Source organism: Trachurus japonicus, chromosome 14, assembly GCF_045865225.1.
Source record: "Trachurus japonicus isolate A0001 chromosome 14, Traja_1.0".
Lineage (NCBI taxonomy): Eukaryota > Metazoa > Chordata > Actinopteri > Carangiformes > Carangidae > Trachurus > Trachurus japonicus.
Genome location: NC_140920.1, coordinates 11388464 through 11408005, shown reverse-complemented (window position 1 = coordinate 11408005; position 19542 = coordinate 11388464). Strand labels below are relative to the sequence as shown.

General features: G+C 40.8%; 1 protein-coding gene across 1 annotated transcript; it reads right to left on the bottom strand.

Moving 5' to 3' along the window:
- Nucleotides 1-8128: 8128 nt before the first annotated feature.
- ammecr1 (AMMECR nuclear protein 1) lies at nucleotides 8129-18848 on the bottom strand. Its single transcript, XM_085797509.1, has 6 exons — nucleotides 17138-18848; nucleotides 11382-11492; nucleotides 10371-10485; nucleotides 9654-9744; nucleotides 9442-9538; nucleotides 8129-8925 (listed from the first exon to the last, which is right to left on the bottom strand). The coding sequence occupies exons 1-6, from the start codon at nucleotides 17689-17691 to the stop codon at nucleotides 8811-8813; spliced, it is 1083 nt and encodes a 360-aa protein (XP_085653635.1). The 5' UTR covers nucleotides 17692-18848; the 3' UTR covers nucleotides 8129-8810.
- Nucleotides 18849-19542: the final 694 nt, after the last annotated feature.

The following is a 19542-nucleotide window of genomic DNA, read 5'->3' as shown; positions in this document are numbered from 1 at the left end:
CAAGCAGCAATATCAGCTAAGAAAAAGTTAGTTTAGCTTTGAGAGTTAAATGGAGAAAGAGCTACATCTAATTTATTACAAACCCCGTTGCAAAAAAAAAAAAGTTGGGACACTTTCTAAAGAATCTAATAAAACCTAAAACCGTAATTATGTGAGCAACTTTAATTCTATTCTACAAACACATTTAGAAATTGATGCCTGCAACACACTCCAAAATCAAAAAGTTCAGATAGAGGCGAAACAAGACGAATAAGGTTATACAAGTAACTGTCTGGATGGTTCTTTAATTAGCAGGTTATCAGGTAACAAATGAAGGTATAAGACTGATCTACCAAAGGTGAATTTTCAGTTAAATTGGGAAATGAAGAGAGAGAACAGACACGCAGTGAATAATCATCCTGGTCTTGGACAGTAAGGGAGGTGATAAAACATAATAGATGTTACTTCTAATCTAATTTAAAACACCTGTTCCCTCAGAGGTTGCCATGGTGATTTTTTTACCTGCAGAGTTTTTCAGCGACACTAACAGTTATCCTGCGTGTAGCGACCTCTAAAGCTGTTTCATAGCTATGGTGGAGGTCAGTGCCTCAGAGTGTTAGGCCTTCATAAACGGCTCAACAACAGCAACAACTACACAAAGTTTAACTAAGAACAATCAATTTATTTTAAATAGAACATAAAGAAAACACAGTGAGATGTAGAAGTCTTCATGGATGAGTGGTATGTGTCCTGTGGTGTTGGATGGATGGATGTCACCAGAGAGAGAGGTCAAATGAGCACGTGGTCTTAAGATCACCCTTGTCTCAGGATGGTCATTATTATTATTTTATTTTTATTTTTTTCTATTATTACTGGTGTAGCCTACCCCATAGACATTTGTTAGTAGAAGATGAGAGGGACAAGGGGACTTGGCACTCCTGTGTTAATTAATTGAACTGTATGTGATACTTCCCCCTTTAATTGTGTTCAGATACTGACTGAATCCAGCAAGGGGAGGGGAGGGAGATAAGTCAGAGGGGTAGGGGTGGTATGGGTGAAATAATAAAAACTTGATCACAAAAAAAAAAAAAAATGAGCACATGGTCTGTCCTTCATAATGTGGTATAGACCCAGTCTCCGACCCTCATATATGTGAGGGACAGGACAGGACGGGACAGGACAACCTCCAGACAACAGGAGGGTCGTCTCAGCCCCGAGGCTCTGATGAAGTTTGTTGAAGTCTTTTCTTTGTCCTATAATCAAGTATTCAGAGGTCACAACTAATTCAAAATGCAGCTGCAGGTATTCTCACTGGTACCAAGAAATATCAACACATCACACCCGCTCTTCTTTCGACAGTGTTCTGTTGAACTGTGTGTGCGCATGTGTTAGTGTACTGTAAGTGCGTATGTGGTGAAGATGGCATACACACATTGTTTACTTGCACTTGCACTCTCTGATTGATTTCTAATTGTTTTTTTTACTGTAACTATGTATACCTGCATGAAATGTGTTTTATAATAAAGTTGAATTGAACTGAATTTTGCCTGTTGAAGGGTGTTTATCGCATTTTTAGAAAGTGTCCTAAATTTTCTGTATATGAGGTTTGTTCATCATTATTACATCTAACTTGTTTGTACAAAAGATCATATGATGTTTAACTTAGGACCAACCTCAACAAACACATAAACCAAGTTGTAGATCTATTCCTTGAACAACAAGGCTTCTTTGTTGCACTTTAAAACTGAAACTAATGCTCCTGTGTGACTCCCACAGACTGCTGCTGCTTTCTTTCTTTTTTGACAACTGTATGTTTCGGGTTCACTGTTCTCTGCGAGGCCAGGCCAGGGCGAAAAGCTTTAAGTGCAGCATATCGACTGAAGTGAGAGCTGCAGAGAGTTTCCACCGGCCTGAAGTACCTCATCATTACAGTCGAGAGAGGAGCTCGACCTAAAACAACCACACTATGGCTGCTGAGGGGTCTCAAGGTGAGGGAGGATCAAGAGAGGAAGTGTTTAAATATGTTGATCCTCCAGTGCTGCTCATTATAGATGCAGATATGCTGGTGTCTCCATTTGCCTCTATAATTATCTCAGTGTAAAGCATAATAAGCATCTTTTCACTTACTTGGTGTAGCACAAAACTGATCACACGCAAGACGAAACAAAGAGTATCAGTGGCAGCAACAGGGTGGTTCTGTAATAGAAATTGCAGATAAGACGATATAAATCCCTGCTGATATAAAGAGAATGGAGGAAGTTACTGCTTTTACTACACCAGTTTTAACTCCATTCACTCATCAGTATCACTTATTCCGACAGATGGAGGCCCAGAGGCACACAGACTCAGGAGGGGGAAAAAAAATAAAGTGCTGGTTGAATTTGATCTGAGGCCAGCACTGGGTTCACATGTGGCGTCATACAGAAGCACTCAGCTAACTCTGAGCACTTTAGCCTTGAATATCATGTAACAAAAGTATTTAAAGTTACACCTGCCCAGACCAGACTGCTCTTGACTCGGTGCTGAGGAAGTTTTTCGGTGCAGAAGCATGCATAGATTAGATTAGATTAGATAGATAGATAGATAGATAGATAGATAGATAGATAGATAGATAGATAGATAGATAGATAGATAGATAGATAGATAGATAGATAGATAGATAGATAGATAGATAGATAGATAGATAGGAAAGTTATGTAAAATGTATAACAAGATTGCATAGGCCATTAATTACTGGTTTTAACTACCGGTAATCATCTTCTAATCATGCAATACAGTCATCTAGATGTTATGACATTTATTTTCCAACCAAATTGACATTGCCAGTGGAGTAAACAGCAATATAAATTGATTTAATCCAACTGCAAAAGCACTACATCTGTCAGGTTTTCAATATCAAATATATACTTTATATAATACTTTATAAATGAAGAGTGGAGGGCCGTGGTTTTGACCATGAGATGTCCAGGCTATTGCACGTGTGATGCATCTTTGCAGTGTCCTTGCAGCGTAGTATGGCATCACTTTTAGAGAGACTCTTTTTGAAACTGCAGTGGTCAAGATGAGCTTAGATTAAATTTTCATATTAGGCAAAGGAAATCTTATCTGGGATCTCTCATCATGTCACGCGATCACATCAGAACACTGAACGGCATCTTTATCAGTTAATGGAGCCTGAACGTCTTCCTTCAGCCCAGAGCCCCAGCGGGGTGCACGCTCCACTGCAGCTCCACGCATCACAACAATGTGGGACGCCTCGAGTTATTTCACATAATTATGGAAAAGCACCGATACACTAATGCACATTATGAGCTGGTGCCAGGAACAGTCTGTTCATACATTTCCTAAATGATTCAACCTCAACACAGATATCTGTTGCTAGATTTTCTTTCTTCTGGTTTTAAGACATTTCTCTGAATTTTCTGCCTTCAATCCAATATCACAGCTGGAAATGACATTTAGTTAAAGAAAGCAACAAAAACAACAGGTTATAATAACCCACAAACACAAACAGTTTTCCTAAGAACAGTTTCTAAAACGACTTCCAATGAATCTTTGTGTAAAAAACTACAACATTTTTCTACGAATCCAGAAGAACCAAACTTTGTCTGATACGAACATGTTGCATCAGTGGTTGTTGTATGTGTTGAAAGAAAATCGAATGACACATGTTCTCTTTTCAGTTGATTTTGTATTTTTTATTGAATAAATGATTTAAAAGGTAATAACAATGTTTAAAACTACATCTTCACAGCCATTGCTTACATACTCAGATAACCCATCTATATATATTCTTTCAACCCTCCCCACTTTTCTTTTGCATTTTTTTTTTGCTAATTTCTTTTTTTTTCTTTTGTTTGTTTTTTTGTGTGTTTCTTTATTTTTGTGTTTTTTTCTTTTGGAGTCATACTATCATAATAAATGCCCGTTTCAAGTCTCATCACACTAACAGCAATTCAATAGGAAAAGAGGAAGGGTCTAGCTCTACAGGGGATGGATTTGAAGTTCCCAGTTCATATTATTCCATCAACATTTTTTCAAGTTACTAAAGCAGAGAAAAAAAAAAAAAGATCCAAAAATTGAAACGAAAAGAAATAAAAGTTGGTATGAGGAGTTACACCAGGCAACCCTCCCAGCCCATCAGGCCACTGCAACAGAAAAAAGTCATTTTGTACAGTGACACGTCTTAGAAGTCAGTGTCTCAAAAATTCAGAACATAGAAAACCACTAAAATAATTTTGAAACTAGATCCAAAATATTCTTTTGAAAAGAATTTATTTTGATGTACAAAAACAGTCATTTTCTTTTTTTTTTTATTTGCTTTTTTAAATATTTTTTTAATAAAAGTCTCAAACACAAGTTTATTGTAGTTCTTATTTCATTTGTCATTATCATTATTATTATTGATTCATTTATCCTTTTTTTTTTTTTTTTTTTTAAATTCATCTATCAGTGCGATTGTATACCAGTGCAGCTACTGGGTCCAGAGTAAAGAAAACAGGCTTTTTTCATCTTTAATGGCATAAAAAATAAGGAAAAATCCATCTTTTATACAAAGTATAACTGCTGGTCTTTAGGGAAAAAAACATTTATAAACCCATAAAGCTAGGAGGCACACCATGGGATTTTCATTTTTGTAAATTAGAGCAATAATAATAATAATAGTAATAATAATAATAATAAACAAAATAAGTAACAACAATACGCAACCAGTTTTCACCATCCTTGATGCCACGTACGACTTCAGAGATAGATTCAATGAATATTCATTGAAAAGGTGGGTTGCTTAATAAGTCAAGACAGTTGAGAAATCGCACACACACAAACAAAAAAAAAAAAGACATAAAAGAACATTTTGTCAATTGCAGGGGTGTTTTTTGGAAGGACAGGAAGCCAGGCCTGAAGAGCAGCATTTGGGCATGGCCGCTGGCATCTTTGGTTCAGTCGGACATACGAAGGTAACATGAGCTTTAGCATTCCTACGAAATATGAGAATGACCACACAAGGAATGCTGAGGCTGAACTCTAACCCTGGTATGGAACCAAAACACAATCTGCTACAACAAACTACGAATGTCGTTCCATAATATCCCATGAGGTATCAATGCTTTAAAACAGTTAATCAGTACAGAACCAGGACTATATTCTGCATGTTCTACGTAAAACATATACTCTGCGTCCCATTTATAGGAGATGCTTACCTTCAACACAGTTTAAGCGAGGCTTTTTTTCTTTTAAGAAAAAAAAAAAAAAAACCCTCAACAACAGGAACCTCTCACTAGTCGACTAATCAAACGTTGCCCTTAACAAGGAGGTCAAACGATTCAGCAGCTAGAAGGAAAAAACGGAGGACGTGCTCGCGAAGGAGCAGCGTCCGATCTTCCAGAAGAGGCGACGACGACCACTACTACTGCCACTGTCTACTGAACGACACACATCACACCTTGACAAACTAGGCCATGAGGTTGGGCCACAGTGTTGGGAGTAATCGGGGGTAGAGGAGGTTAACGTGTGACTTCTTGTCCTTTCAAACCTGCAGGGGCGTTGACTTGCACTGGTAGGAAAAAACAAAACACCTGTTGAACAGATCTGCATATATCAAGGATAGTAAAGGTAACACATGCAGGATTTTCTCTCAATATACCGCTGTTGGATAGTTACAACGGCCATTAACAGTACATTCGATAGCCCCTATGAAGTGTTGCTGCTGGGACTTTTTCCTTCGGTAATGTATGCAGAAGAATATCTGTTTGTTTTTTTTTTCCCATAGGGAATTGATCCATCAATCACCCACACTGGACTTAAAGAAAGCAGAGTATCTTGGGGCTACTGTTTATATCGGTGACAGTCATACTTCGGTATTACAATGTGCCGGCATGACTCATTTCACAGCAATATACTAAAGAGAAAATCTTACATGTAGCATCTTTAAGTATGATATGATCAATGAGTCCGCATGACCAGTCACGAGCTGTGACCACCCCAATATGAGGTCCGATAGCACCATATTTGTCTTTTAAATCTCTTAATGGTTAATAAGAGTGTCTAAGCCATAGATCAAGCATATCATGGATAAAACCATAGGTCTCATACTCAGACATACATGCAACAAAATACATTGCATGTGTATACAAAGACATATATGTAAAAGAGCATGGTCAATTTGGTTTTGCAGCAGAAAAATTCAGGTTGTGCTGTATTAAATGGACCAGGAGGTGAACGTCTGACTGTTCCTCGCATCAAACTGCATTACGTAGTGTCGGTACATTTCTCTAGAGGCTTGGAACTGTCTTCCCATGGTCTTTAAATATTCAGGGTAATAACACGACAGTGCCGAACATTAGTCAAAGAGAAAAGTGTTTACAGAGCCAAGTGGGGCTTTGGAAAGGGAAAGAAGAAAAGAGGACCAGCATCTGGGAAAGATGTGAGAGCAAACAGAAGACTGCAGCCATACAGAAGCTGCCATATGTCTGAGGAAGTATTCATAGTATTTGATTCAGAAAACATCATCACAGCCCCTGCCCCGCCCTTTTTTTTTTTTTAACACTGTGGTGCGACAACAGGGTGAGGAAAGAGGGGGAACCATGGGTGGGAGGAACACTCAGAGCATCGTCTACTGGTCCATCATTTATTAAATCATTAATTTAAGGCAACACAACTGAAATCTGGGTCATTTCGGGTTACTGTGGATGGAGTGCCAAAAGCCCTTGACGTTTTGCATAAAGAAAAATAACCTGTCAGTTAGTAAAGGCTGTTACGAAGAAAGATGTTGGTCAAGTAACAAGAACCTCTCAAAAATTCCAGTTAGCCAAACTAAAAAACCGAACCCAAAACAAGCAGATCACGTGATGAGCTTAAACGATTCAAACATTCTGGAAAGTAAGTCCAACTAGCCTAGTGTGTGTGGATTAGACTGACAACGGTAACATTTGGATGGGAAATGGCTTCTTTAGTCCTTACAAAGCCCTGGCCGACAAAAACAGACCACAAATCAAAACCTTCCCTGTGCCGTGGACACACAGATCGACGGGGGGGGGGTCTCACTGAACAGCGGGGGATACCGGGAGAACGGTGGTAGTGCGGTTTCAACAACTAAATCGACTAGCTGCGACTACAGCAGCTGCAACAATGACATGCGCTTCTAGAAAATGACACAATCACGTTAATTAGCTCGCTTCCTTTGTGCGTCAAGTGGTGTAAATGTTCATTCAAAATGACGTGTTTTTTTTTCTTCTTAATACAGCATTCTTCTTCGTGGACGAGTGACAATGGTTTAGCTATAATCTGAAAAGGCAAGACAATGTTTCCACAACGACACGGGCAATATACTACAAGACGACGTCCGACAAAAAATGACCGAAACCGCCAGTTCGACAAGTATTCAGTGATGCAGCCTTGCCTGAGGCTGGCTGGTGGGAAGTTTGCATTCAGAGGTTGAGGATGAACACTCTGGATAGCAGAGGCTGCCACTTTAACGGCACCGAATGCAAACACTTCAAGCCAAACGACAGACTACTCTTACAAAGTGTGGAATAAAAAGAGAATATGGCTTTAAGTAGTTATAGCATGTCCCTGTCAAGTGACTCCCTGCCAGTAAACTCAGAAACCAACAGACACAGTACATTTAAATGACAGCATTGTTCATGCACATACTGTTTTTTGTTTTGTTTTTTTTCCTCTCTTTTCCTTGAGGGGACCCGTGGTCTCGCCTGCCGCCCCTCTCCAAAGCAAGGGGACCAGACCGACCCACCTGTAGCCCACTTTACTGTACGTAGATCATTTTTAACAAGTCACCTGTGTGGACACGAGTATCCTCAGACAAAATGGCTTCCTCCGCAATAACCTTAATTTGAAAAAAGTTCAACAAAAATAAAACTGAAACAGGGAACGTTAGCCGTAAGCTCTAGCCAAACAAAACGCAGTTCAAGGTTTTACAGGTTCCACCACAAAAAACACCACAAATACTCAGGGAGGAAGGTTTCCAAAAAAAAATCTCTGTAGGGAATCTTTAGGTAAAAATCCAATTTCTAATTTACTCCACTGTTTTTTGTTTTTTTTTCTCTTTTAAATCTCAAGGCAGACCAATGTCCATATCCACACACAGAAATACACACACGATTGTGAGCTCAAACAATAAACACGACCAGTAAAGACTGGTCAAAGGGCATCACAATCGTACTATCTATACTTTGGAGTATATAGATCCCGATAAATACTTCCAACTACAACACTACGTGAGTTTACAAGGCTCAAACAACCTCAACAGTCAATCTTTTTTTTTTTCTTTTTGAGAGGAATCAGAATAGAGACGACACAGCCTTTGAGAACTGCAGTTGCCTTGCTACATGGTATACATGTCTGGATATTAAGATAAAGAAAAGAAGGAGAAATAAAAGATTTTTTTTAGTAAATGTAAAATTGTAGCAAAGCCTAAACAATATAAGCATGAGTCTAATCTACTGTAAGAGACTTCCTTCCATCCACAGAATCAAACACCTGATTAGGTTTGCTGAAAGACGCAAGATTAATAAAATCTAATATTTGTTAATTTTCAAAAAATATGAATGAAGGGGGTTATAGATATAGGTTTACATATGCTGCAAAAACTTAACCACAGGCAAAGAAAAAAAGAAACGTGGATTTCTTGCCATAATCAAATGATGCTTCGTTGCCACCCGTTGCCATGTCAACGTCAGGGAGACGGCCAGCATGGCAACGGAAACTATCATCATAAAATGGTACAGTAGTAGAAATAGCTAGACCAGGAGGGGGCGGGCTCTCCTGGGAAAAGGTCCGCGGAGAGGTCCAATGATTGGTCATGCGGCTCGCTGTCAGGAATAATGGTTGTAGGGTGGTAGAGGGTGCCCAATGCCGTTCTGGTAGTGATGGTGCTGACGGTGGGCGATGTACTCTGCATAACCCATTGTCATCTTCTCGCTACGGTACCTGGGAAAGACAGGAGAGGTGTTGGTAAAGGCCTGACCCTTGTGTTGTGTTGTGTTGAGACAAGCAACAGTAAACAAGCTCAGGAGACATTATGGGATCCTCTCGGTCTCGGGGGCTTCAGCAGAACAGCAGCAAAACAGCAACTATAACACTTCACATGTTAAGATTTACGGTGCAGAGCTAATGATAAAAAGTAGATCGTAAATCAATGCAGCAGAGACACCTTTTCTTAATCAGAACCTGGCACCTGCATTACCCACAATCCAACTTGACTGCTGAAGATTTGGCCGTCTTGACTGCACAGAGATGTCAGCCTCGGGCAGAGATTAGTGGTGGTGGGCTACAGGAGTCTGGTGAACCCTCTTATTCTTTTTTTTTTTAACTCCCCAATCTACGATTTGTATTATATTCAAACTTTATAAAAGTGAATTCATTTCCTCTGGTTCCCCCGAAAGGCTTAAAATAACTTCTTCACACATGCAGCAGAACTCTGAAATAAAGTGAGAGTAAGCTTACCTGGTTAACTTAATGGTCTTCCTGAAGTCATTTGTGATGGGAGCTTTGTAACCTCCCTTTCGTAGTAAGGAATCTATGGTTTGAATGTGGTCCCAACCTTGATGAAACAGAGAAAAGCTCTTTTAACACCAGTCAGACTTTCTTTGATATTCATAGACACCCTTTATGAAAAGCAGACTTGATCGGGTGTGTTAGGATGACCAAGAACTCACCTTGCTCCTTTGCAACCTCTGGTAGGTAGGTGGCGGTGCGCTTTGATCCTTTTTCATTGAAAAACTCTATCCTAATGCCGTGAACACCCACCTATACAATCCAAGACAGGCACAACAAATAGAAAAGATCATCCCTTAAATCTCTACATCCAACAAAGGAAAAGTAAAAACTGCAACTGTTCTCTTAGACAATGTGCACAACTGCTACAATTTACAACCAAGTGCAGCATTGTTTAATTTGTTCCACCGGGCTGCATCATGGTTAGACAATTGATTTATTATTTCATTAGCCTTAGTTTCCATTGTCTTTAATACAAAACAGCTGGTGGACACATCTTTTGATGCAGCAGAGTAAGCACTCTGAATACACACCACCATCCAATAACACTGGATATATTTTCAAGCACAAAAACCTGCTATCATTTAATTTGAGGCACTATTATTGAGATCAAAAGTCTATTAGTATTGTATGAGTTTCTACTCGCATGCGAATGCACAAAAACTCTTGGTCATTTGCTTGCTTTAAGAATTTTGTTTGCACACATCCAGAGAGATGTTAACCTCAAAGAAATGTGGAGGAGCTGCTCAGCAGGGGTGAGGCCGCTCTGAAGGAGCGTTTCAGCTGCAAGGCAGCACAGCTCAAAGCAAATGATACCGTTATGCGTTTAGAGGGCAACTCCCGCACTCAGCCATGTTTTAGCCCAGCGTGCATCTTACCTCCCAGTCAAGGTAATCACCGACGTCTTCAAAGTTGGTGAGAAGAGACACTGAGCAGAAGAGGCGAGGCAGCTCATCCCTTGTCATAGGGGGGAAGCGGCTGTCTTTAAGGGCACTGCAGGCAGAGAAGCACAAAGCAAAAACACCATTATAGGAGGAAATTGAGAAAGTCGTTGTCATCATCGAGTATTAAAATGCCCGAGAGTTGGATTGCTACGGGCAGGATCTGAAAATGAGATTTCATTTTGGCTTTTTTTTGAAAGGGAGGGAAAGATTTCTATAAACATTCAGAGGGCAGCGTTGTTGCAACACAAGCCTGTCGACAGTGCTGTTTCTAATGTTTGTGTGTGAGGAGCCGAGTGTGTGTTTACGTACATTAGACATGTCAGGTGTTTCTGGCCTAAGGTCAGAAACTGCCAGTGAACACATACCGCACCGTCCTTTTAAAAAGAGAGAGACCGAAGTCTGCAGATGCTTTTAATTTTTCCCTTTCAGTCCTCTCCACATGCATGCCCACTTTTTCCTTTGTCGGGGAGTCACAGGTTACATGAAATTTAAATGACAGTCACATTAGCACTGAATATAGATTCCTGACTCGCTTTCAACCCACCGGTAAGATGACATATGCTGGTTTCACCCCCCGTCACTGTGTTGGTCTGGAGAGGGTATAAAAGTGTCCAATACAACTACACAACGACTCTTTATACGGTAATCACAAAATTCTGCATGAAATAAAACCTCTTCACAATATTTCACACATTACAGTCACAGTACAGTACAGAAGGTTATTGTTGTGTTAGCGGTTATCATCTTGATCAATAACTTGTGTTGTTAGCACATTGTAAGTGCAATTTGTTCACGTACAGTGCTTACACACACACACAGAGCATAAATAAGACAATATCCATTAATCTCAACAACTGAAAAATGATGAATGCCCCTTGTGTTGTGTTTTATAATAGATGAACAGCAATAAATACAGAAAATTCCATGTCCCGTGCTAATGCTTACCTGGTAAGGGTGTACTCCCTGAGTCCTGAGTGCAGATTCATGGCAGAAAATGTACCTATACAACCCCTCAACCGCTTGTCTCTGCCTATTTTCCATGTGACAAACAGCGGGCTGAAAGACAAGACAGAGAGAAAAAAAAGAGACATTTTAAAGCATGCACAGAAGACGTACATCCCTGTGGTGTGATAAAAAACTGTGGGATCAGATATAAAAAATCTGTTTGTCTGATTCATGAACAAACTGCATGAATGACAATCCAACAAAAAACAAAAAAACAACCCAAATAAACAAACAGAGGACAGGAACAGTGCAAAAGCAGAGCGAGCGTATGATGAAATCAATTTGAAGGCGGCTCATCTGGGTTGGCACAAGTGCACTTCAGAGAACAACATTTGAGTGTGGTAACATTGTTGGAGGCCATTCACAGCTGATCTAAACCAAAACTGCGCTGAAGAAGATTATTCTCCCACACTTTTAAATCACCCGTCTCCTTCATGTCGGGTGGAACAATTACACTTTATCTAATTTTCTACACTGTGGTCACAGAACGGCACGTGCTTCAACCAAGCCTAACTGCATCCATTAGGGTCTTGGTGTATTTTCTTCTACAGAGCTACACTGATGGTTAATTGTGTTACGGGAACTGTAAAGACACAACTGGGTGCAGGGCGGTAGTCAGGCTGGACAGATCCACTGACAGAAGGCCACCTCTGCCCTTTAAATCTTCACTGTATAAAGACGATCTGATTTACTGACTTGTCAGTCATCCATCAGATACCAATACAGGGATTAGAACTCTTTTTTTCTTGAATATGAGCAACAGTGCCATTTTCAGAGGACCAATTAAATCAAAACAGAGCTTGACATGTTCATAGTTTTACACTATTAGTTGTGTCACTGATTGATTCTTCAGTAATAAAACCAGACGCCTGTTACCGTATACTGCAGAAATAATGTATTTTGTCTGCCTTCGAAACTGGGACACTGATGACAGACTTGTTATTGATATTTAGCCTTTTTTCTCATTTTCTGTGTTCCACCTTCGTTTTTCCCCAAAAATTAATTAGTAACGACCCTTCAGCTGCTTTCTTGTTGGAACTACTAATCTAAGCAGCACTTGGTGAAAATCTTTCTCCCTTTACACAAGAACAGCAAGTCTGTAAATAACACTTTGTTCAGAGAAACACAAACAACCTTAGAGTATCCAATTTTTGGTCCTATATTCTTTCAATAAAATAACTACCTTTTGAAATCTTGCTTTACAAAAAAAACACAAGATATTTCCTCTTTGGTACAATCTTTATTTACTTTCAGCATATTCACATAAGTCACAACTGATTTCTTACAAAAGTAACACCATAATTTAAGGCTTTCATTCAACTGAGTAGCAAAAATTTAAAATAAAAATGTAAATGACAAAGAAACAAAGCATTAACAGCTACAGAGAATACTGCAGCATTTGCAGCACTCAGGGAGACACAAGATGGTGTCTAATGGTGACTGCAGTCGACTGCTTTCTTACAAGTTTAACTGAGACGTTCCTTGGAAAAACACTGCATGGTAATTGCCCTGTAGCTTCATTTTACTTTTCCTGAACCATTTTCTTCTTCTGTGCCTCTGAGAAACACCGGTGTCTTGTCTTCTGGCGTTGTCCTCAAAGGAGGGGGAAAGGTAATAGAGGAAAGAAAGAAAAAACAGCTCATGTCATTCATCATTTTGGCAGCACAATGGATAGATACAATTAACAAGCATAAATGTTTACTAGCTGGCTGTTAACCTGAAATGTTAATATTGCCTTTCAGTTGTTGCTTTAGCTTTACAATAGCTGTCTAAAAAATGTGTTTGTGCTGCATGAACCACTTTATCTTCTTATACAACCATCTGAGACAACTGAAGTTTGCTAGCTTAATTAGCTGTTTAGTTATGCCAACATACCTGTAGTCGTGCTTACTTGGTTCTGTGGTCCACTGGTCCTCTTTCGGTCAAAATGGAGCAAAAAACTTTTTTAAAAATGTTGTACACTCAAAGAGTCATACTATGTCAAGTCACAGTTAACAGCATGTGGCCTCCATTTAGAGGAGAGGTTGTTTTTACTAGATCCCAATAATATGTTAGCTTTGCTCTTCAGTCAAGGTGATTCACAACTGGACTTGGCATACAGTATCCCACTGACTTCATAAAATAAAATACAAAGCACATTTTCAAGACAAAGGTTCCTGCTCCTAACTTAGGGATTTAGAACCACTATAATAATAATAATCACAAAATGGTCGCCATCTGAGGCCCCGTCGTTGTTTACTGGCTAACGTTGCAGAACATTGTGTCTGTGTCAGATGTTGGGGTCGTTCTGAGCAATCCAATAATTCAATCTGACAATGCCCCCGAGTGAAGGATATGTCGAGGACACCACAGACCATAAGCATGGGTTTCTCAAACCTGTGGGAGTTTTAACACTGGCGGGCATTAGCCCTTCTACATTCCTAGTCATGATGGGGCTGGTTGGGCTCAGACCTTGGTTTCATGTGGTGAAGGTTATACACAATCCCACAGTTCACCCATCAGGACTGACTGACTTATAATCAATTTAAAAAAAAAATCTCCAATCAAGAAGGGAAGCTTAAATATTTCATGTTTTGATTATGAATTATGTTGGATTTATTTGGGTTGCTTTTCTCCTCAATGAACCTGACATGTCAATATGACGGCATCTATTGGGAGTGGGAGATGAGAAGGGGAGCAGCCTTTGTGTAAAACTCAAGCCCTTTATGAACATTGTCCCTGTGTCAACATGCAGTCTTTCCTTAGGGAAATTAGCCACAATTTACAGTGCTCTAATAATGCAACACATTATTAATTACACATATAACTGCATTATTCAGAAACTCAGCAGGAAACACTCAATTTTGTTCAACTGCATGTGAAATATGCTCATACTTTACTAGTCCCAGGTATTTCTTTGCCCAGTTAACATGAAAAAAAAAGTTTTCCCATCTTGATTAAGTATTAACACAAATAACAAAGGTTGTCTCAGTGTATCCTTGGAGTAAGGATCCTATAAGACAAATCTAAGAGAAACTAATTTTTCCACAGACACCGTAACTAGCAGGAGGGCCATAATATTATTTTTGTGTCTGGGATCAATGTCAGCATTAATCTTGTCTGCTACGATAGTCTCAGGCAGGGGTTTTCAAAGTGTGAGAGAGTGAGCCTCCTCTTAAAGAACAAAGAAACAGTTGAAATTAAAGTTGATGTTAAAGTTAATGCGAGAGGACGCCATACCACTGGTCCTGCTGCATACCTGATGCGGTGCGGCACACCCAACAAATTAATTGCACATGCAATTAATCATTCAGCCCTATGTGCAAGTGACACTTCACTCATCTTTTGTCTTAATGTTTAGAGTTTTATAGCTTTTTTTTCTCATGTCGCACTCCCCCTTAAAAACTCTGGTGCCCCCCAGGGAAGGCGTGCCCCACAGTTTGAAAAACGCTGATCTAAGGCAAAACCAGGACTTTTTTTTTTTTAAAGAACTGGGAAAATATTCTTGTCAGTATCAGGGAGTGGATGTTTGTAAAGAGGCAGCCATGTGTGGAATCAGGAATGTTTCATAAAACACCACACAGACGAATAAAGAAAGAAAATATCATCCAACCAATGTAATGGCAACTCCACAAATTCAATATATATTCATATACATTTAAGATTTCTATCTAAATATGAATGTTTAACTCTTGCGATGTTTGTTAGAGTGATAGATTTGTATTTCTCCATAATCTGACACATGTATTTGGTTAGCTCATGGCACAGTGAGCTGTATCCACCCTGTCTGAGGTCTGCCAATTTATTATTTAGCAAGAAAGATGACAGAGATGGAGATGCCAGTGTGTAGAAGATTGTGCACTTATGCATTTATGTCAGATGCCAACATGTTGGATTGTTTTACAAAGGTTAACATTAGCATAAAAGGCAGCATTTCAACAATGGTAACATTCATTCAATATAGAGTCAAATAAAAACTGAAAGGTAAATTCTGACATAAATGTGCAGAGGGAGAGATTAAGTTATCTAATAAGGACTTCCCCCCATGTTATATATAAGGTTTACCACCAACATGTTGGGAGTGCTGGAGCTGTAGCTATAAATACATACTTGGACCATTTACAACCCATGATATGGATCTGTGTGTGATCAATGGTAACACTGATCTGGGTTGTCAGTGATATGGTGACGTGTAAAACCGAGTTACACTGTAATTATACACTTCCATTTGTCACATGACAGTACAAAGACGCATTTAAAACCGCAATACAGTAATCTCTTTGACTGACTTTTTTTTTTTTTAACAAACATTTAAACGTGTTCCTGCTTGTAAAAAAACAAACAAACAAGTGGACCAAAGTTTTCTTCAGCCATTTCCAGATCGATATGCAGGGGGTAGTCAGCTATGGCTGCAAGTGTAAACAATCCCTTTACAGCCTCAGCATCAGGGTAAAAACGCCCCTAAAGTATCATGCTATCATATTTCAACATTTTTAACAACGAGAGGTTGAAATGTTTCAGTGGAGGGCGCAAGAGTGCGGTTACTGCCAGAAAACGTAAATTTATCAATCTTATAAGAAAACATGTCAAAAACATGTCATATTCTGTGAACACTTAAATTAATGAACCACCGTGTATGTTTGTCTGTTGTATTAATACAGCACTGTCAAATTTAACTTATATTTAGTTGTAAAACAAAAAATGCCAAAGACTGCTAAGTGCTTTGTAAGAACCACCGTTTCTTTGTTGGTTGACACCAAACTGGCTTTAGTTTCCCTCTTTTTTCGACAGTAAATTCATCCTAACCCTTTAAAATCCCATGTCTTGATCTCAACATCTACCTGGCCGCGATATCAGACTTTTAATACACCTGCCTACCATTGAATTAATTACTACAAGCTCATTAGTGCTTCGTTACCAAACTACTGATGTAGCGCAAAGCTAACAAAGCTAAGCCTATTATGTGGCAATGCAAGAGTTCATTGAGGATAACTTGAAAGATTAAGAATACAAAAAAATGTTAACCTTTGATGTTTTACATCTGGCACTACTCGGGACAAGTAAAACCCACAATTGTTACATCGAAAAAATAAACTAAACGATGTTATCTTGTTTTCTTTCAAGTGTTGGTGGCGGTTAGTTAGCATTAGCTACAAGCTAACAGGCTAAGCTAACGTTAGCCTGTTACTCGAGTTGGGACAAACACTGTCGTAAAAATATTTTTCTCGTCATGAACCGGCGGGATATCTGTAAGTGACAGACTTTATCATTCAATGATAGGTAGCTGAGCTTGATAATAATGTATTAGATCATGTAATTTTGGCGTTAACGTTAAGCTAATGTAGCTGCAGCAGGCCGGTGCTGCAGACAGACAACAGTCTCTTTCGACAAGGCCCGAAATCCAACTTGGACAAATTAAAAAGCCATGATCTTGAGTTTTTCCGCTTTAAATTCGTTGTAAATTAAGTGTTGTTTCGATGTGACAGTCTGCACATTTAATACAGGGACACATCAACAGCAAAAATCAACCAAGTGTCCCCGCAACAACAACACACATCAGACCGTTTTGCCTGTTTGCTGGGAGAAGATAAAGATAAACCAATGAGCTTTGACACGACATGCAGCAGCAGCAGCAGCAGCAAGCAGCAGCAGTAGCTACAACAAACAAAAACAAACACAACAAAAGACATGAAAAATAAATAAATAAAAATACTCACTAGGGATCATTTGTAAACCTGGGTGTCCTCGGAGGTTGGTATCCGTACAGATGGCAATAAAGCACGTCAAAACAGAAGCAGCACATCTCCGCGGAGACCACCATTTTTCTGCCTCCACTTCCCGAACCAGGTCCCGGGCTGAGATTCGGGGAGAGGCCGGATGAAGTGTAACCGGCCGGGGCTGGGGACAGAGCGTTCGTGCCGCCGATGCCGCTGCTACCACCACCGACACCTCCAACACCTCCACTACTACTACTACCACCACCACCGCCGCCGCCGCTGCCGCTAATGTTACCCCCGGGTCCCCCCAGGCCGTTGGCTCTGCTCACGTTCGCCGCCGCTGCTGCTGCTGCTGCTGCTGCTGCAACGGTCGCGGCGGAGGAGCCAATCCCCAACTCCGAGCCACAATGTCCGGTTCCTGCCACCCCGCTTCCCGCCCCCACCCCGCCGGGACCCCCCGACCCGGGCGATCCCGACAGTTTCTGCTTCTTCACCCCGCAGCACCCGGCCGCCATCTTGGAACAATCTGCACCGACACACCGCTTCCGACCCATAACCACCGTCACCGCGGGAAGGGTGGGGGGGAACGCCGACCAGACGTAGAAATCCCACTGCGTTGATACGTATGACGGACAATACTCCACTTTCACTCTTTATTTTTTTATTTTTTTTATTTTTTTTATTTATTTTTTTTGTCGGACGACGAAATAACCGATGTGGTGGGGAGAAGACTGCAATGTCACCCTAAGCGTTGCCTTTAAAAAAAAAAAATGCGTGACTTCGCTACGCAAAATCCATAGCTGGATATTATTAAGCGTTTTTTGTTTTTTTTTCCTTGAGTAGTCAGCCAAGTCCAGTCCAGCTTTTGGACCACGGTGTTCCCAGTGGATCACCACCGATAACGTAAAGTCCCGGCCCCGAATAGGCTATTCACCCCCACCTCCCTTTAATACGACACCATCCGATGGGATTTCAATCAGTTCCCCTCCTTTAAACATACAAGTTCAGGGAGTATACACAAGTCCGAACAGGCCGCAGATGACAGTAACCAGGCGGTCCAGATGTGAAGCCGACAGCCAGTGCGCTGTAGCCCCGCAGCAGCACACCTCTCCAAGTGGAAGCCGGGAGCTTGAGTACGCAGGACCCATAAGCTTCAGCACAAATTGCGCACAATGTCTTGGAGGACAGCGTAGCTTCTCATTGCACCAGCTTGTTTTGCTACTTGCCTCACGAACTTCTAATTATTTACACAGCAGCAGGCCCAGTATACTGTAGGAATGCCAGACACTGGGATAACGCAGAGTAAAATGGCATCTGACAATGCGGGGTTGGCATGGCACAATGAACCGCGTCAGCGCCGCCGAGCAAGTCATTTCAGTACCGTTAGGCCACAGTTTGCACCTGCATGATGTCTGTTCTTGGACCTGGTTTGAAATCTCAATATCACCCTCCGCGTCAAATGTAGAGCTGAAAGTTTTCACTGACGGTTTGTTTGGAGGCTGTCATCCGTGTATGAGGATGCATTATAGGAGATCATTCTAGTCCGTGAGCCGTGAGAAATCCTCCGGGTTGGGCAAACCCTCGCTCCGCACCCGTCTCTCTGCTGCTACCATTCAGTGCTGTTCGGGTAAAAGCCCTGTGATCAGTCTGTGGGCACAGGCATCGGTGTCGTCGGCACGCCGGAACCGGATTCAGAGAAAGTGCTGCGCTCACTTGCTACACATTATGCGTAACTTCTAGGGGTATCACATTTGCGATTCAGAAGAAAATCCTACAGTGCTGTGGAAGCATGCGCGCTCCTGACGCTCATGCGTGTTTGCGTGCGTGCATGGAAAAGTATCCACCAAGTTATAAAAGGCATAGGACCAGATTGGTGTATCGTTTAGGTTTATAAATATGAACGCTGTTACATGATTTGTTTTCACTGAGGCGATTATATCATTTAAAAAAACATCCCTGCAGGATGAGATAAAGGTTAGAGTTTGTGTGATTTGTCATGTCACATTTGTTTGCTCAGGCTGCTGTTAAACTCATGGAGCCCTGAAACAATAAATATCATCCTGTCACAAATGCCCCCTCTTAAGTCCTGGCGCCCTGAATCATTGTCCTACACTCCACAACCCCATTCAGCCAGCACTGCTGCCTTTTGGTGGTCTACACATTTATTAGTCATAAGTAAATTTATCAGTGCAGAGCGCAGTGAGCATTGTCTAAATGTCAGTGATTAATAGGCTACACATCATAGGATCAGCTGATGATGACTCTGCCCAGACTCATGCTGGACTGAGTGTGCTGGAAAGGGAAGACGCTGTATGAGGGACTGGCAGAGGAGGGAAATATCATCTGGGTGGGCGGCATGGGGACAGCAGATCTTCATCTTGGGCGTTTGTGAAACCTACTGGGCT

Coding starts and splice junctions, on each gene's coding strand:
- ammecr1 (XM_085797509.1), bottom strand. CDS start 17,691: ATGGGTCGGAAGCGGTGTGTCGGTGCAGATTGTTCCAAGATGGCGGCC. Junction 11,493..17,137: donor AGGTTTACAAATGATCCCTA/GTGAGTATTTTT, acceptor CTTGTCTTTCAG/CCCGCTGTTTGTCACATGGA. Junction 9,539..9,653: donor AGAGGTTGCAAAGGAGCAAG/GTGAGTTCTTGG, acceptor TGTTTCATCAAG/GTTGGGACCACATTCAAACC.